At 55.0% G+C, this 15,176-nt stretch overlaps 1 protein-coding gene across 2 annotated transcripts in view; it reads right to left on the minus strand.

The window, feature by feature from the left end:
• The window catches only part of LOC125448636 (calmodulin-binding transcription activator 2-like), a 141,701-nt gene that overhangs the window by 25,799 nt on the left and 100,726 nt on the right, over positions 1-15,176 (minus strand). For both annotated transcript variants that reach the window (XM_059642610.1, XM_059642609.1), the window contains exons 13-16: positions 13,441-13,519; positions 12,443-12,746; positions 10,693-11,195; positions 8,187-8,374 (exon numbers count right to left, since the gene is read on the minus strand). In XM_059642610.1, coding sequence (XP_059498593.1) covers positions 8,187-8,374; positions 10,693-11,195; positions 12,443-12,746; positions 13,441-13,519 — 1,074 coding nt within the window. The remainder of the gene's footprint in view (positions 1-8,186; positions 8,375-10,692; positions 11,196-12,442; positions 12,747-13,440; positions 13,520-15,176) is intronic.

Here is a 15,176-nt window from a genome sequence, read left to right on the forward strand (position 1 = left end):
CCCCCCATCAAACACTCCCAGGAACAGGGACGGCACGGAGTTAGATACAGAGTAAAGCTGCCTCTACACTGCACCCCCCCAATCAAACACTCCCAGGGACAGGGACAGCATGGGGTTAGATACAGAGGAGAGCTTCCTCTACGCTGTCCCCCCCATCAAACACTCCCAGGACAGGGACAGCACGGGGTTAGATACAGAGGAGAGCTTCCTCTACGCTGTCCCCCCATCAAACACTCCCAGGAACAGGGACAGCACGGAGTTAGAAACAGAGGAGAGCTTCCTCTACGCTGTCCCCCCATCAAACACTCCCAGGAACAGGGACAGCATGGAGTTAGATACAGAGTAAAGCTCCCTCTACACTGTCCCCCCATCAAACACTCCCAGGAACAGGGACAGCACGGAGTTAGATACAGAGGAGAGCTTCCTCTACGCTGTCCCCCCATCAAACACTCCCAGGAACAGGGACAGCATGGAGTTAGATACAGAGGAGAGCTTCCTCTACGCTGTCCCCCCCATCAAACACTCCCAGGACAGGGACAGCACGGGGTTAGATACAGAGGAGAGCTTCCTCTACGCTGTCCCCCCATCAAACACTCCCAGGAACAGGGACAGCACGGAGTTAGAAACAGAGGAGAGCTTCCTCTACGCTGTCCCCCCATCAAACACTCCCAGGAACAGGGACAGCATGGAGTTAGATACAGAGTAAAGCTCCCTCTACACTGTCCCCCCATCAAACACTCCCAGGAACAGGGACAGCACGGAGTTAGATACAGAGGAGAGCTTCCTCTACGCTGTCCCCCCATCAAACACTCCCAGGAACAGGGACAGCATGGAGTTAGAAACAGAGGAGAGCTTCCTCTACGCTGTCCCCCCATCAAACACTCCCAGGGACAGGGACAGCACAGAGTTAGATACAGAGTAAAGCTCCCTCTACACTGTCCCCCCATCAAGCACTCCCAGGAACAGGGACAGCACGGAGTTAGATACAGAGTAAAGCTCCCTCTACACTGTCCCCCCCCATCAAACACTCCCAGGAACAGGGACAGCATGGGGTTAGATACAGAGTAAAGCTCCCTCTACACTGTCCCCCCATCAAAGACTCCCAGGAACAGGGACAGCACGGAGTTAGATACAGAGTAAAGCTCCCTCTACACTGTCCCCCCCCCATCAAACACTCCCAGGAACAGGGACAGCATGGGGTTAGATACAGAGTAAAGCTCCCTCTACACTGTCCCCCCCCATCAAACACTCCCAGGAACAGGGACAGCACGGGATTGGAACAGACTGATGCGTGGTCTGGAAGGGCCGTGGGGTGACCTGATGATGGTCATTGAAAATATGGAAAATCGAAAGGAATGCAGATCGAATATGCCCTTTTCAGAGAGGGGCTTGTGATGTCAGACAGTCTCTAATGATTCCATCAGGAATGCAGAAAGTGGGAGCAATGGGGCCTTCCCTCCTGCAGAGTGTAGGGTAGACAGATATATGAAAGGGATGTGAGATAACTCCACGATACAGAAAGGAGGAATGAGAGCTGCGGCTGCGCGGCTGAGACACAGTCTGCTCTCAAAGTGACGAGGACGGCCTGGTACGCAGGCTGTGGAAGAAAAACCGAAGCGCAGACTTCAGTGTAAACACTTCCTGCAGCTAGTTCACATTGCGACTGGGTGTGGCTGTAGACATGTCCACCCCCCACTTCGCCAAGATCTCAGGCTGCATGGCATTTCAAAACAATCTGAAGCAGTCAGTTTGTGCGTCAGCACGGGAATATAATCCTGTGCAACATGTCACCTGAATCAGGGCCTCGTCCAATGTGAATCCCAACGGTGCTGGGGGTGGGGAGGGGAGACTAACGCAGCACGTCAGAGACAGGCTACACAACCCTGCCCAGATCTCAAAGTCACCTCCAGCCAGCGCTAACTGCACTCCGTATGATCAACATCACTTGGTACACGAGAAGCCATCACAAACACACGCGCAACGTAGTCTCTGTCTCCCGAAGCACAACATCCAGCCACATCCCCAACCAAGTCAGCACCTCCACCCACCAAGCCGACATCGCACTGTTATACAGGGACAGACCCATCCCCCACCGGTACTGTACGCCAGTGTTATACAGGGACAGACCCATCCCCCACCGGTACTGTACCCCAGTGTTATACAGGGACAGACCCGTCCCCCACCGGTACTGTACCCCAGTGTTATACAGGGACAGACCCATCCCCCACCGGTACTGTACCCCAGTGTTATACAGGGACAGACCCATCCCCACCGGTACTGTACCCCAGTGTTACACAGGGACAGACCCATCCCCCACCGGTACTGTACCCCAGTGTTATACAGGGACAGACCTGTCCCCACCGGTACTGTCCCCCAGTGTTATACAGGGACAGACCTGTCCCCACCGGTACTGTACCCCAGTGTTATACAGGGACAGACACATCCCCCACCGGTACTGTACCCCAGTGTTACACAGGGACAGACCTGTCCCCACCGGTACTGTACCCCAGTGTTATACAGTGACAGACCTGTCCCCCACCGGTACTGTACCCCAGTGTTATACAGAGACAGACACATCCCCCACCGGTACTGTACCCCAGTGTTACACAGGGACAGACCTGTCCCCACCGGTACTGTACCCCAGTGTTATACAGTGACAGACCTGTCCCCCACCGGTACTGTACCCCAGTGTTATACAGAGACAGACCTGTCCCCACCGGCACTGTACCCCAGTGTTATACAGAGACAGACACATCCCCACCGGTACTGTACCGCAGTGTTATACAGCGACAGACCTGTCCCCACCGGTACTGTACCCCAGTGTTATACAGCGACAGACCTGTCCCCACCGGTACTGTACCCCAGTGTTATACAGGGACAGACCCTGTCCCCACCAGTACTGTACCCCAGTGTTATACAGTGACAGACACATCCCCACCGGTACTGTACCGCAGTGTTATACAGCGACAGACCTGTCCCCACCGGTACTGTACCCCAGTGTTATACAGCGACAGACCTGTCCCCACCGGTACTGTACCCCAGTGTTATCCAGAGACAGACACATCCCCACCGGTACTGTACCGCAGTGTTATACAGCGACAGACCTGTCCCCACCAGTACTGTACCCCAGTGTAATACAGTGACAGACCCGTCTCCACCGGTACTGTACCCCAGTGTTATACAGGGACAGACCTGTCCCCCACCGGTACTGTACCCCAGTGTTATACAGGGACAGACCTGTCCCCCACCGGTACTGTACCCCAGTGTTATACAGAGACAGACCTGTCCCCCACTGGTACTGTACCCCAGTGTTATACAGCGACAGACCTGTCCCCCACCGGTACTGTACCCCAGTGTTATACAGTGACAGACCCATCCCCCACCGGTACTGTACCCCAGCGTTACACAGGGACAGACCCATCCCCCACCGGCACTGTACCCCAGTGTTACACAGGGACAGACACATCCCCACCGGTACTGTACCCCAGTGTTATACAGTGACAGACCTGTCCCCACCGGTACTGTACCCCAGCGTTACACAGGGACAGACCCATCCCCCACCGGCACTGTACCCCAGTGTTATACAGTGACAGACCCGTCCCCACTGGTACTGTACCCCAGTGTTATACAGCGACAGACCTGTCCCCACCGGTACTGTACCCCAGTGTTACACAGCGACAGACCCGTCCCCCACCGGTACTGTACCCCAGTGTTACACAGCGACAGACCCGTCCCCCACCGGTACTCTACCCCAGTGTTATACAGTGACAGACCTGTCCCCCACCTGTACTGTACCCCAGTATTATACAGTGACAGACCTGTCCCCCACCGGTACTGTACCCCAGTGTTACACAGCGACAGAACCGTCCCCACCGGTACTGTACCCCAGTGTTATACAGCGACAGACCTGTCCCCCACCGGTACTGTACCCCAGTGTTACACAGCGACAGACCCGTCCCCCACCGGTACTGTACCCCAGTGTTATACAGTGACAGACCCGTCCCCACCAGTACTGTACCCCAGTGTTATACAGAGACAGACCTGTCCCCCACCGGTACTGTACCCCAGTGTTATACAGTGACAGACCTGTCCCCACCGGTACTGTACCCCAGTGTTATACAGTGACAGACCCGTCTCCACCGGTACTGTACCCCAGTGTTATACAGGGACAGACCTGTCCCCCACCGGTACTGTACCCCAGTGTTATACAGGGACAGACCTGTCCCCCACCGGTACTGTACCCCAGTGTTATACAGAGACAGACCTGTCCCCCACTGGTACTGTACCCCAGTGTTATACAGTGACAGACCCGTCCCCACCGGTACTGTACCCCAGTGTTACACAGCGACAGACCCGTCCGCACCGGTACTGTACCCCAGTGTTATACAGTGACAGACCCGTCCCCACTGGGACTGTACCCCAGTGTTATACAGTGACAGACCCGTCCCCCACCGGTACTGTACCCCAGTGTTATACAGTGACAGACCCGTCCCCACCGGTACTGTACCCCAGTGTTATACAGTGACAGACACATCCCCACCGGTACCGTACCCCAGTGTTATACAGTGACAGACCTGTCCCCACCGGTACTGTCCCCCAGTGTTATACAGTGACAGACCTGTCTCCACCGGTACTGTACCCCAGTGTTATACAGTGACAGACCTGTCCCCACCGGTACTGTTCCCCAGTATTATACAGGGACAGACCTGTCCCCACCGGTACTGTACCCCAGTGTTACACAATGACAGAACCGTCCGCACCGGTACTGTACCCCAGTGTTATACAGGGACAGACCTGTCCCCCACCGGTACTGTACCCCAGTGTTATACAGCGACAGACACATCCCCACCGGTACTGTACCCCAGTGTTATACAGTGACAGACCCATCCCCACCGGTACTGTCCCCCAGTGTTATACAGGGACAGACCCTGTCCCCCACCATTACTGTACCCCAGTGTTATACAGTGACAGACCCGTCCCCCACCGGTACTGTACCCCAGTGTTATACAGTGACAGACCCGTCCCCCACCGGTACTGTACCCTAGTGTTATACAGGGACAGACCTGTCCCCCACCGGTACCGTACCCCAGTGTTACACAGGGACAGACCCATCCCCACCGGTACTGTACCCCAGTGTTACACAGGGACAGACCCGTCCCCACCGGTACTGTACCCCAGTGTTATACAGCGACAGATACATCCCCACCGGTACTGTACCCCAGTGTTATACAGGGACAGACCTGTCCCCACCGGTACTGTACCCCAGTGTTATACAGGGACAGACCCATCCCCCACCGGTACTGTACCCCTGTGTTATTGAGTGACAGACCCGTCCCCCACCGGTACTGTACCCCAGTGTTATACAGTGACAGACCCGTCCCCCACTGGTACGGGACCCCAGTGTTATACAGGGACAGACCTGTCCCCCACCGGTACTGTACCCCAGTGTTATACAGAGACAGACCTGTCCCCCACTGGTACTGTACCCCAGTGTTATACAGCGACAGACCTGTCCCCCACCGGTACTGTACCCCAGTGTTATACAGTGACAGACCCATCCCCCACCGGTACTGTACCCCAGCGTTACACAGGGACAGACCCATCCCCCACCGGCACTGTACCCCAGTGTTACACAGGGACAGACACATCCCCACCGGTACTGTACCCCAGTGTTATACAGTGACAGACCTGTCCCCACCGGTACTGTACCCCAGCGTTACACAGGGACAGACCCATCCCCCACCGGCACTGTACCCCAGTGTTATACAGTGACAGACCCGTCCCCACTGGTACTGTACCCCAGTGTTATACAGCGACAGACCTGTCCCCACCGGTACTGTACCCCAGTGTTACACAGCGACAGACCCGTCCCCCACCGGTACTGTACCCCAGTGTTACACAGCGACAGACCCGTCCCCCACCGGTACTCTACCCCAGTGTTATACAGTGACAGACCTGTCCCCCACCTGTACTGTACCCCAGTATTATACAGTGACAGACCTGTCCCCCACCGGTACTGTACCCCAGTGTTACACAGCGACAGAACCGTCCCCACCGGTACTGTACCCCAGTGTTATACAGCGACAGACCTGTCCCCCACCGGTACTGTACCCCAGTGTTACACAGCGACAGACCCGTCCCCCACCGGTACTGTACCCCAGTGTTATACAGTGACAGACCCGTCCCCACCAGTACTGTACCCCAGTGTTATACAGAGACAGACCTGTCCCCCACCGGTACTGTACCCCAGTGTTATACAGTGACAGACCTGTCCCCACCGGTACTGTACCCCAGTGTTATACAGTGACAGACCCGTCTCCACCGGTACTGTACCCCAGTGTTATACAGGGACAGACCTGTCCCCCACCGGTACTGTACCCCAGTGTTATACAGGGACAGACCTGTCCCCCACCGGTACTGTACCCCAGTGTTATACAGAGACAGACCTGTCCCCCACTGGTACTGTACCCCAGTGTTATACAGTGACAGACCCGTCCCCACCGGTACTGTACCCCAGTGTTACACAGCGACAGACCCGTCCGCACCGGTACTGTACCCCAGTGTTATACAGTGACAGACCCGTCCCCACTGGGACTGTACCCCAGTGTTATACAGTGACAGACCCGTCCCCCACCGGTACTGTACCCCAGTGTTATACAGTGACAGACCCGTCCCCACCGGTACTGTACCCCAGTGTTATACAGTGACAGACACATCCCCACCGGTACCGTACCCCAGTGTTATACAGTGACAGACCTGTCCCCACCGGTACTGTCCCCCAGTGTTATACAGTGACAGACCTGTCTCCACCGGTACTGTACCCCAGTGTTATACAGTGACAGACCTGTCCCCACCGGTACTGTTCCCCAGTATTATACAGGGACAGACCTGTCCCCACCGGTACTGTACCCCAGTGTTACACAATGACAGAACCGTCCGCACCGGTACTGTACCCCAGTGTTATACAGGGACAGACCTGTCCCCCACCGGTACTGTACCCCAGTGTTATACAGCGACAGACACATCCCCACCGGTACTGTACCCCAGTGTTATACAGTGACAGACCCATCCCCACCGGTACTGTCCCCCAGTGTTATACAGGGACAGACCCTGTCCCCCACCATTACTGTACCCCAGTGCTATACAGTGACAGACCCGTCCCCCACCGGTACTGTACCCCAGTGTTATACAGTGACAGACCCGTCCCCCACCGGTACTGTACCCTAGTGTTATACAGGGACAGACCTGTCCCCCACCGGTACCGTACCCCAGTGTTACACAGGGACAGACCCATCCCCACCGGTACTGTACCCCAGTGTTACACAGGGACAGACCCGTCCCCACCGGTACTGTACCCCAGTGTTATACAGCGACAGATACATCCCCACCGGTACTGTACCCCAGTGTTATACAGGGACAGACCTGTCCCCACCGGTACTGTACCCCAGTGTTATACAGGGACAGACCCATCCCCCACCGGTACTGTACCCCTGTGTTATTGAGTGACAGACCCGTCCCCCACCGGTACTGTACCCCAGTGTTATACAGTGACAGACCCGTCCCCCACTGGTACGGGACCCCAGTGTTACACAGGGACAGACCTGTCCCCACCGGTATTGTATCTCAGTGTTATACAGCGACAGACCTCTCTCCAAAATCCCATTGACTCCCTCTTCCCAGTGAGTTCATCTTAATTTTATTTCCAGAAATCCGAATCAGATCCCCAGGTCTAGTGATCCTCATTGATCCATAATTGCACTGAATCCCATCAGACGTCGCAATCTTTGTCGCTGTTAGACTGCGGAACTACCATCCCCAACAAAGTTCATTCCTCTTGATAAAAATGACATTCGCCGCTTCAGTAATTCCCACCGGATTGCCAGCCCTCGTGATCCATGACAGGTCTCCTCATACATGATCTCTTTCAGATCCACATTCAGACAGCCACCTTGGAATCATGACCCAGTGATCCCGGACTTAGCAATGCACAACCTAGTAGACCCCACTGGATCCCAAACCATTGAACTCCATCAAATCACTGACTCAGTGGATCCCCATTGATGTCTGACCTAGTGATCCCCAACCCAATGATCCCAACACTCCCTGACTGCGATCCTCATTCAATGCACATGTTATTTGCTTATCCTATGTCCAGTGAGGATGCCTCGTGGATCCACTGGGATTACCTGTGCTGGGAGAAGTTTGGAAGTTGGTCAACATTCTCCAGGTAGCTGGCCAGCCAGCTCATGGTGTCGCTGATCGCTGCACTGTCTTGATGCTCTTTCAGAGCTGTCCCAACGGTGTTAAAATCTTCCTGCTTGATCCTCTCTGGAGTGGCATCAATAATCTGCTCTGCTAAAGTAATCATATCGACCTGGGGGTGACAGGAGAGCCAATAGGTTGACAGCTGCATCAGTATGAAGGGTAGGGCCAGACAGATGAGCTCAGTAACACTGCTACAGGCAGAAACAACCTGAATTCAATGTGTCAAAAATCCTGCCCTCAGGTCCAATCCAAACCAACAATCGCTCACGACATGTCAAAGCCAACAACAACTGCTCCCCTCCAACTCCTTCAGTGTTGCTGAGATAAAACTCTGCAGCTCCCTCACACATGTATCTACAGAGCATGGGCTTAGGAAGTCAGCTCATCACCTTCTCAAGGGGCAGTTAGGGATGGGCAATAAACGCTGGGCCCAACCAGCTATACTCACGTTGTGTGAAAGATCATATCAATAAAAAGTGCCTCTGAATGAACACTGAAAGAACAGCAATATGTTTCCAAGTCAGGATGGGGAGGGGCTCGGAGGGGAACGTGCAGGGGGTGCTGTTCCCATGTACCTGCTGGCCCTTGTCCTTCCGGATGGAAGTGGGTCGTGGGTTTGGAAGGTGCTGCCTGAGGGTCTTTGGTGAATTTCTGCAGAGCATCCTGTAGATGGTACACACTGCTGCGACTGAGCGTCAGTGGGTGGGAGGGAGTGGGATGTTTGTGGATGTGGTGCCAGTCGAGCGGGAGCTGCTTTGTCCTGGATGGTGTCGAGCTTCCTGAGTGTTGTTGGAGCTGCCCCCATCCAGGGCAAGTGGGGAGTATTCCCTCACCCTCCTGCCTTGTGCCTTGTAGATGGTGGGACAGGGTTTGGGTGGGAGTCAGGAGGGAGTTACTCGCTGCAGGATTCCCAGTCCCTGACCTGCTCTTGTAGCCGCTGTGTTTATGTGGTGAGTCCAGTTGAGTTTCTGGTCAACAATAGCCCCCAGGATGTTGATGGTGGGGGGACTCAGTGATGGTAACACCATTGAATGTCAAGGGGCAGTGGTAACATTGCCTCAAGAAGATGGGCATAGTCTGGGTTTGGAGAGGTTACTTTGTGGGTGGGGAGGAGGCGGATGCGAAGGTTTGGGTGAAGGAGGTTGAGAAAATGCTTTTCCAGGAAATTTTCATGTCAAGAGTTGAGTTGAAATTCACCAAAGACTCTCAGGCAGCACCTTCAAACCCACAGCCCCCTTCCATCCAGAAGGACCAGGGGCAGCAGGTACATGGGACCCCCACCCCCTGCACGTTCCCCTCCGAGCCCCTCCCCATCCTGACCTGGAAATATATCCCCGTTCTGTCAGTGTCGCTGGGTCAGGATCCCTGGAATTCCCTCCCTCAGGGACACTGTGGGTCAACCCCCAGCACATGGGCTGCAGTGGTTCAAGAAGGCAGCTCACCCCCACCTTCTCAAGGGGGGCAACTAGGGACAGGGCTATAAATGCTGGGGCCAGATCCCACAAAATGAATTTTTAAAAAGTCAGCCCAGGGAAGGGGCTGAAGGCGGATCCTGGAGAGAACGGGTTGACAGTTTGTTGTGTACAGCAGCTGGTTTGGTGAGAGTCTGATATCAGTGTTTAGGTCTGGGATATGCCGTGGAGTTGGGGGGTGGGGAGTGGGAATATCCCGTGGAGTTTGGGTGGGGAGTGGGATATCCCGTGGAGTGGGGGTGGGGAGTGGGATATCCCGTGGAGTGGGGGTGGGGAGTGGGGTATCCCGTGGAGTGGGGGTGGGGAGTGGGGTATCCCGTGGAGTTAGGGTGGGGAGTGGGTATATCCTGTGGAGTTAGGGTGAGGAGTGGGATATCCCGTGGAGTTAGGGTGGGGAGTGGGGTATCCCGTGGAGTGGGGGTGGGGAGTGGGGTATCCCGTGGAGTTAGGGTGGGGAGTGGGTATATCCTGTGGAGTTAGGGTGAGGAGTGGGATATCCCGTGGAGTGGGGGTGGGGAGTGGGGTATCCCGTGGAGTTAGGGTGGGGAGTGGGTATATCCTGTGGAGTTAGGGTGAGGAGTGGGATATCCCGTGGAATGGGCGGGGGGGGGAGTGGGATATCCTGTGGAGTCGAGGGGCGGGGGGAGAGTGGGATATCCCATGGAATTGCAGGGGGGAAGGGAGTGGGATATCCCGTGGAGTTAGGGTGGGGAGTGGGATATCCGGCGGAGTGGTGGTGGGGAGTGGGATATCTGTTGGAGTGAGGGTAGGGAGTGGGATATCTGGAGCTGTGGGTGTGGGGAGCGGGATATCCGGAGGAGTGGGTGTGGGGAGCGAGACATCCGGAGGCGTGGGTGTGGGGAGCGAGACATCCGGAGGCGTGGGTGTGGGGAGCGGGCTATCGGGAGGCGTGGGTGTGGGGAGTGGGATGTCGGGAGGAGCTGACCTTTCTCACCTGTAATACATCGACCGGGGGCAGGAAGTCTTCATTCTCCACGTTTTCAGTGAAATGGAGCAACTCTGTCTCCATGGAATCTCTCCCTGTCACCATCGAGTACTGCTTGGTGCTGTTGGTCATTAGAGCGGCCTCATAGTCCAGGAAGAAGTGGGGGTCAGCTGTGCTGCCATTGCGGATTTTCCGAGGTTCGGCATCGTCCTGCAGGCCCCACAGGGTGCTGGGCTTCTCCTTGTTTCCAGCAGGTCCAGAGTTCTCACCGCTGCCGAGTGCTATCGGGCTCTGATCCTTCACTGGGTGCGACATAGTGTTGGTGACATCCTGTCTCTGCAGCTCACCGATCTCCATGGCTACATCTTGCTCAGCACTGGGGCACAGCTCAGGGCTGGTTATAGGTGTCTCTCTGTGGACAGAGCCACTGAAGTACACTGGGCTCACTGACAAAGGTCCTGACCTTTCAGACAGTGAGGAGGGAGAGGAGTTACTGCTGACAGTGCTCAGACCTGTGCGGTGAAAAGGATCGATGGAAGATCAAAGTTAACACAGTAAGCACGGCCACCTGCTAAATCCTGACTTTGAGAAACTCAGCCAGTCTGGCAGCATCGGAAACTGAATTAGCATTTTGAGTCCGGCAGGACTCTTTCCTGGAATGGTCTCAAAACCGAACTCCGATCCTCCCTCCACGATCAGGCTTTTTTCATTTGTGGGACATGGACATAGTGGCTCCACCGGCACTTACTGGCTGGGCCAAACTGTCCAATGGTCAGGGGTCAACCACGTTGCCGTGGATCTGGAGTCATGCCTCAGTCAGACTGGGTAAGGGTGGCGATGGCCTTGTGGTATTTTCACTGGACTCTAACGCCAAGGATAACAAAGTGTGGAACTGGATGAACACAGCAGGCCAAGCAGCATCTCAGGAGCACAAAAGCTGACGTTTCAGGCCTAGACCCGATCCTGCTGTGTTCTTCCAGCCCCACAATTTGTTATCTTGGATTCTCCAGCATCTGTAGTTCCGATTATCTCTAAATCCAAGGACACAGGTTACATTCTGGGGACTCAGATTCAAATCCCATTACAGCAGATGGTGCAACCTGAATTCTACACAAAATCTGTAAATTAAGAATCTAAGGATGACCAGGAATCCATTGTCGATGGTTGGAAAAACCCACCTGGTTCACTAATGTCCTTTAGGGAAGGAAACTGCCATCCTCAGCTGGTCTGGCCTACATGTGACTCCAGACCCACAGCAACTCTCAAGTGATCTCAATCGCCCTCTGGGCAAATTTCGGACAGGTAATAAACACTGGCCTGGCCAGTGATACCCACATCCAATGAACAGTGTTAAAAAAGAAGTATTTTCCTGACAGCAGGCTCGTGGTCACCATTCGGTTGTTAATTATAGATTTGTACCATGAGTAGATAACATCACAAGGCCGTCATCTCCTACTGTAGTACCAGACTCGCCGAGTTTCTCCACCAATCTCTGCGCTTGTTTCCGCCTTTCGGTATTTCATTGTAGTCCCTGCGCTCTGCTGTAAATTACAGCCTCAGACACCAAGTCGATGGGTGTGCAACCTCACAGAGACAAACAAACTCCAGGTTCAGGGGAACACCGTGTCCCAGGGCCCAGTACACGTTTAAACCAGCAGCTGCTGGGACGATTAAAACTAACGCTGGGCACAAACAGAGAGTGCCCACCGTGTCTTGGATTTGGTTAGGGGGAGGGAATGGGGTAAATGAGCGTTGTTACCTGTGTCTGGGCTCACGGAGGATGGCGAAGGGGCCTTGAGAGTTTCAGCAGAGCTTCGTACCCACAGCTGCCAGTTGGTACCTGTTCCATCACTGTCCTGTAACCTGGCCCTCAGCAGGCGGTCCTGGATCTGACTCTCCTGTCTCTGCAGTTCCTCAAGTCGCATGGCCAACCTCACATGGCCACGGGAACGTGCTACCTGCAGGGGGAGGCGCCCCAGCGAGTCTGGGATGGTGAGGGCTTGGCTATTCCACGCAAAGAGGGTGACAGCAGCTTCAACATGGCCCAGGGCACAGGCCCACATCTGTTAGATTGGGAACAAAACCAGGTCAGCACTGACCCCCCAGCTATTCACCTCCAAATCCTTCCCGAGCGGTGCTGCCTCCCCGAGTCGCATTTCCCTATTCACAATGCTGGTCTACCTGGGCCATCAGTACAGCAAGGCATGATCCGACAACAGTCCACCAAATTTCTTAATCCCCCTCAGGGCCTGACTCCCTCCCCACCCGCTCCCTATCTCCGTCACCCCCTCCAGCCTCTACACCCCCTCTCTATCTCTGTCACCCCCTCCAGTCCCTACAACCCATCCCTATCTCTGTCACCCCCTCCAATCCGTACACCCCCTCCCTATCTCTGTCACCCCTACAGTCCCTACACCCCCTCCCTATCTCTGTCACCCCTCCAGTCCCTACATCCCCTCCCTATCTCTGTCACCCCCTCTAGCCCCCTACACCCCCTCCTTTCCTTGACAGCCCCTAATTATCTCTGTCACCCCCTCTGTGACTGACCTTCTCCGTTGGCTCCCCACCCTTTGGATAGTTGCCCACCCTGTGGCAGTCTGGCACTAGCTTCAGGAATGAGTTCTGATCCCGGGGTTCCGAGCAGCAGTGAGACCAGCTCTAACCCGGGAGCACAATTCCGAACGGAGGGCAGCCTGTGCTCTGGGGACACTGTACTGGCAGAAATTAATCAGTAAGTAGGACAAGGACCCAACTCACCAGAGGGGTACACGAGAAATGATCCACGTTCAGGGGATCCACCTCCTGCTCCAGATCCAAACTCTCAGCATTCACCCTCCTGCAAGATCAGAAAACAAGGGGCAAATCCAGTCAGTATCGCAGTAGCGACCTTCACCAAAACTCAGGATGTTAGCGTGAAACCAGGAACCAATTCATACTACGAAAACTATTATAACCATTTCACTAAAGAGCACATAACTTACAAGCAACAAGGGCTGGTGCCACAGTGCTCACAGACTGGTGCTGTATATCACCAGGTTCAGCATTACAGCCCCGAGGGAGAGCTGTACTGTGTGTAACAGGCGCTGATATTACAGCGCTGAGGGAGAGCGTACTGCGTGTAACAGGCACTGAGATTACAGCACTGAGGAAGAGCTGTACTGTGTGCAACAGGCTCTGTGATTACAGCCCCGAGGGACAGCTGTACTGTGTGTAACAGGAGCTGTGATTACAGCCCCGAGGGAGAGCGTACTGTGTGTAACAGGCGCTGTGATTACAGCCCCGAGGGAGAGCTGTACTGTGTGTAACAGGCTCTGTGATTACAGCCCCGAGGGAGAGCTGCACCGTGTAACAGGCTCTGTGATTACAGCCCCGAGGGACAGCTGTACTGTGTGTAACAGACTCTGTGATTACAGCCCCGAGGGAGAGCTGTACCGTGTAACAGGCGCTGATATTACAGCCCCGAGGGAGAGCTGTACTGTGTGTAACAGGCGCTGTGATTACAGGCCTGAGGGAGAGCTGTACCGTGTAACAGGCGCTGTGATTACAGACCCGAGGGAGAGCTGTACTGTGTGTAACAGACTCTGTGATTACAGCCCCGAGGGAGAGCTGTACCGTGTAACAGGCGCTGATATTACAGCCCCGAGGGAGAGCTGTACTGTGTGTAACAGGCTCTGTGATTACAGCCCCGAGGGAGAGCTGTATTGTGTGTAACAGGCTCTGTGATTACAGCCCCGAGGGAGAGCTGTACTGTGCGTAACAGAAGCTGTGATTACAGCCCCGAGGGAGAGCTGTACCGTGTAACAGGCGCTGATATTACAGCCCCGAGGGAGAGCTGTACTGTGTGTAACAGGCGCTGTGATTACAGTCCCGAGGGAGAGCGTACTGTGTGTAACAGGCGCTGTGATTACAGCCCCGCGGGAGAGCTGTACTGTGTGTAACAGGCTCTGTGATTACAGCCCCGAGGGAGAGCTGCACCGTGTAACAGGCTCTGTGATTACAGCCCCGAGGGAGAGCTGTACTGTTTGTAACAGGCTCTGTGATTACAGCCCCGAGGGAGAGCTGTACCGTGTAACAGGCGCTGTGATTACAGCCCCGAGGGAGAGCTGTACTGTGTGTAACAGGTGCTGAGATTACAGCGCTGAGAGAGAGCTGTACTGTGTGTAACAGGCGCTGTGATTACAGCCCTGAGGGAGAGCGTACTGCATGTAACAGGCACTGAGATTACAGCACTGAGGAAGAGCTGTACTGTGTGCAACAGGCTCTGTGATTACAGCCCCGAGGGAGAGCTGTACTGTGTGTAACAGGCTCTGTGATTACAGCCCCGAGGGAGAGCTGTACCGTGTAACAGGCGCTGTGATTACAGCCCCGAGGGAGAGCTGTACTGTGTGTAACAGGTGCTGAGATTACAGCGCTGAGAGAGAGCTGTACTGTGTGTAACAGGCGCTGTGATTACAGACCCGAGGGAGAACGTACTGTGTGTAACAGGCACTGTG

The sequence above is a fragment of the Stegostoma tigrinum genome, chromosome 45 (assembly GCF_030684315.1).
Source record: "Stegostoma tigrinum isolate sSteTig4 chromosome 45, sSteTig4.hap1, whole genome shotgun sequence".
NCBI classification, from domain to species: domain Eukaryota; kingdom Metazoa; phylum Chordata; class Chondrichthyes; order Orectolobiformes; family Stegostomatidae; genus Stegostoma; species Stegostoma tigrinum.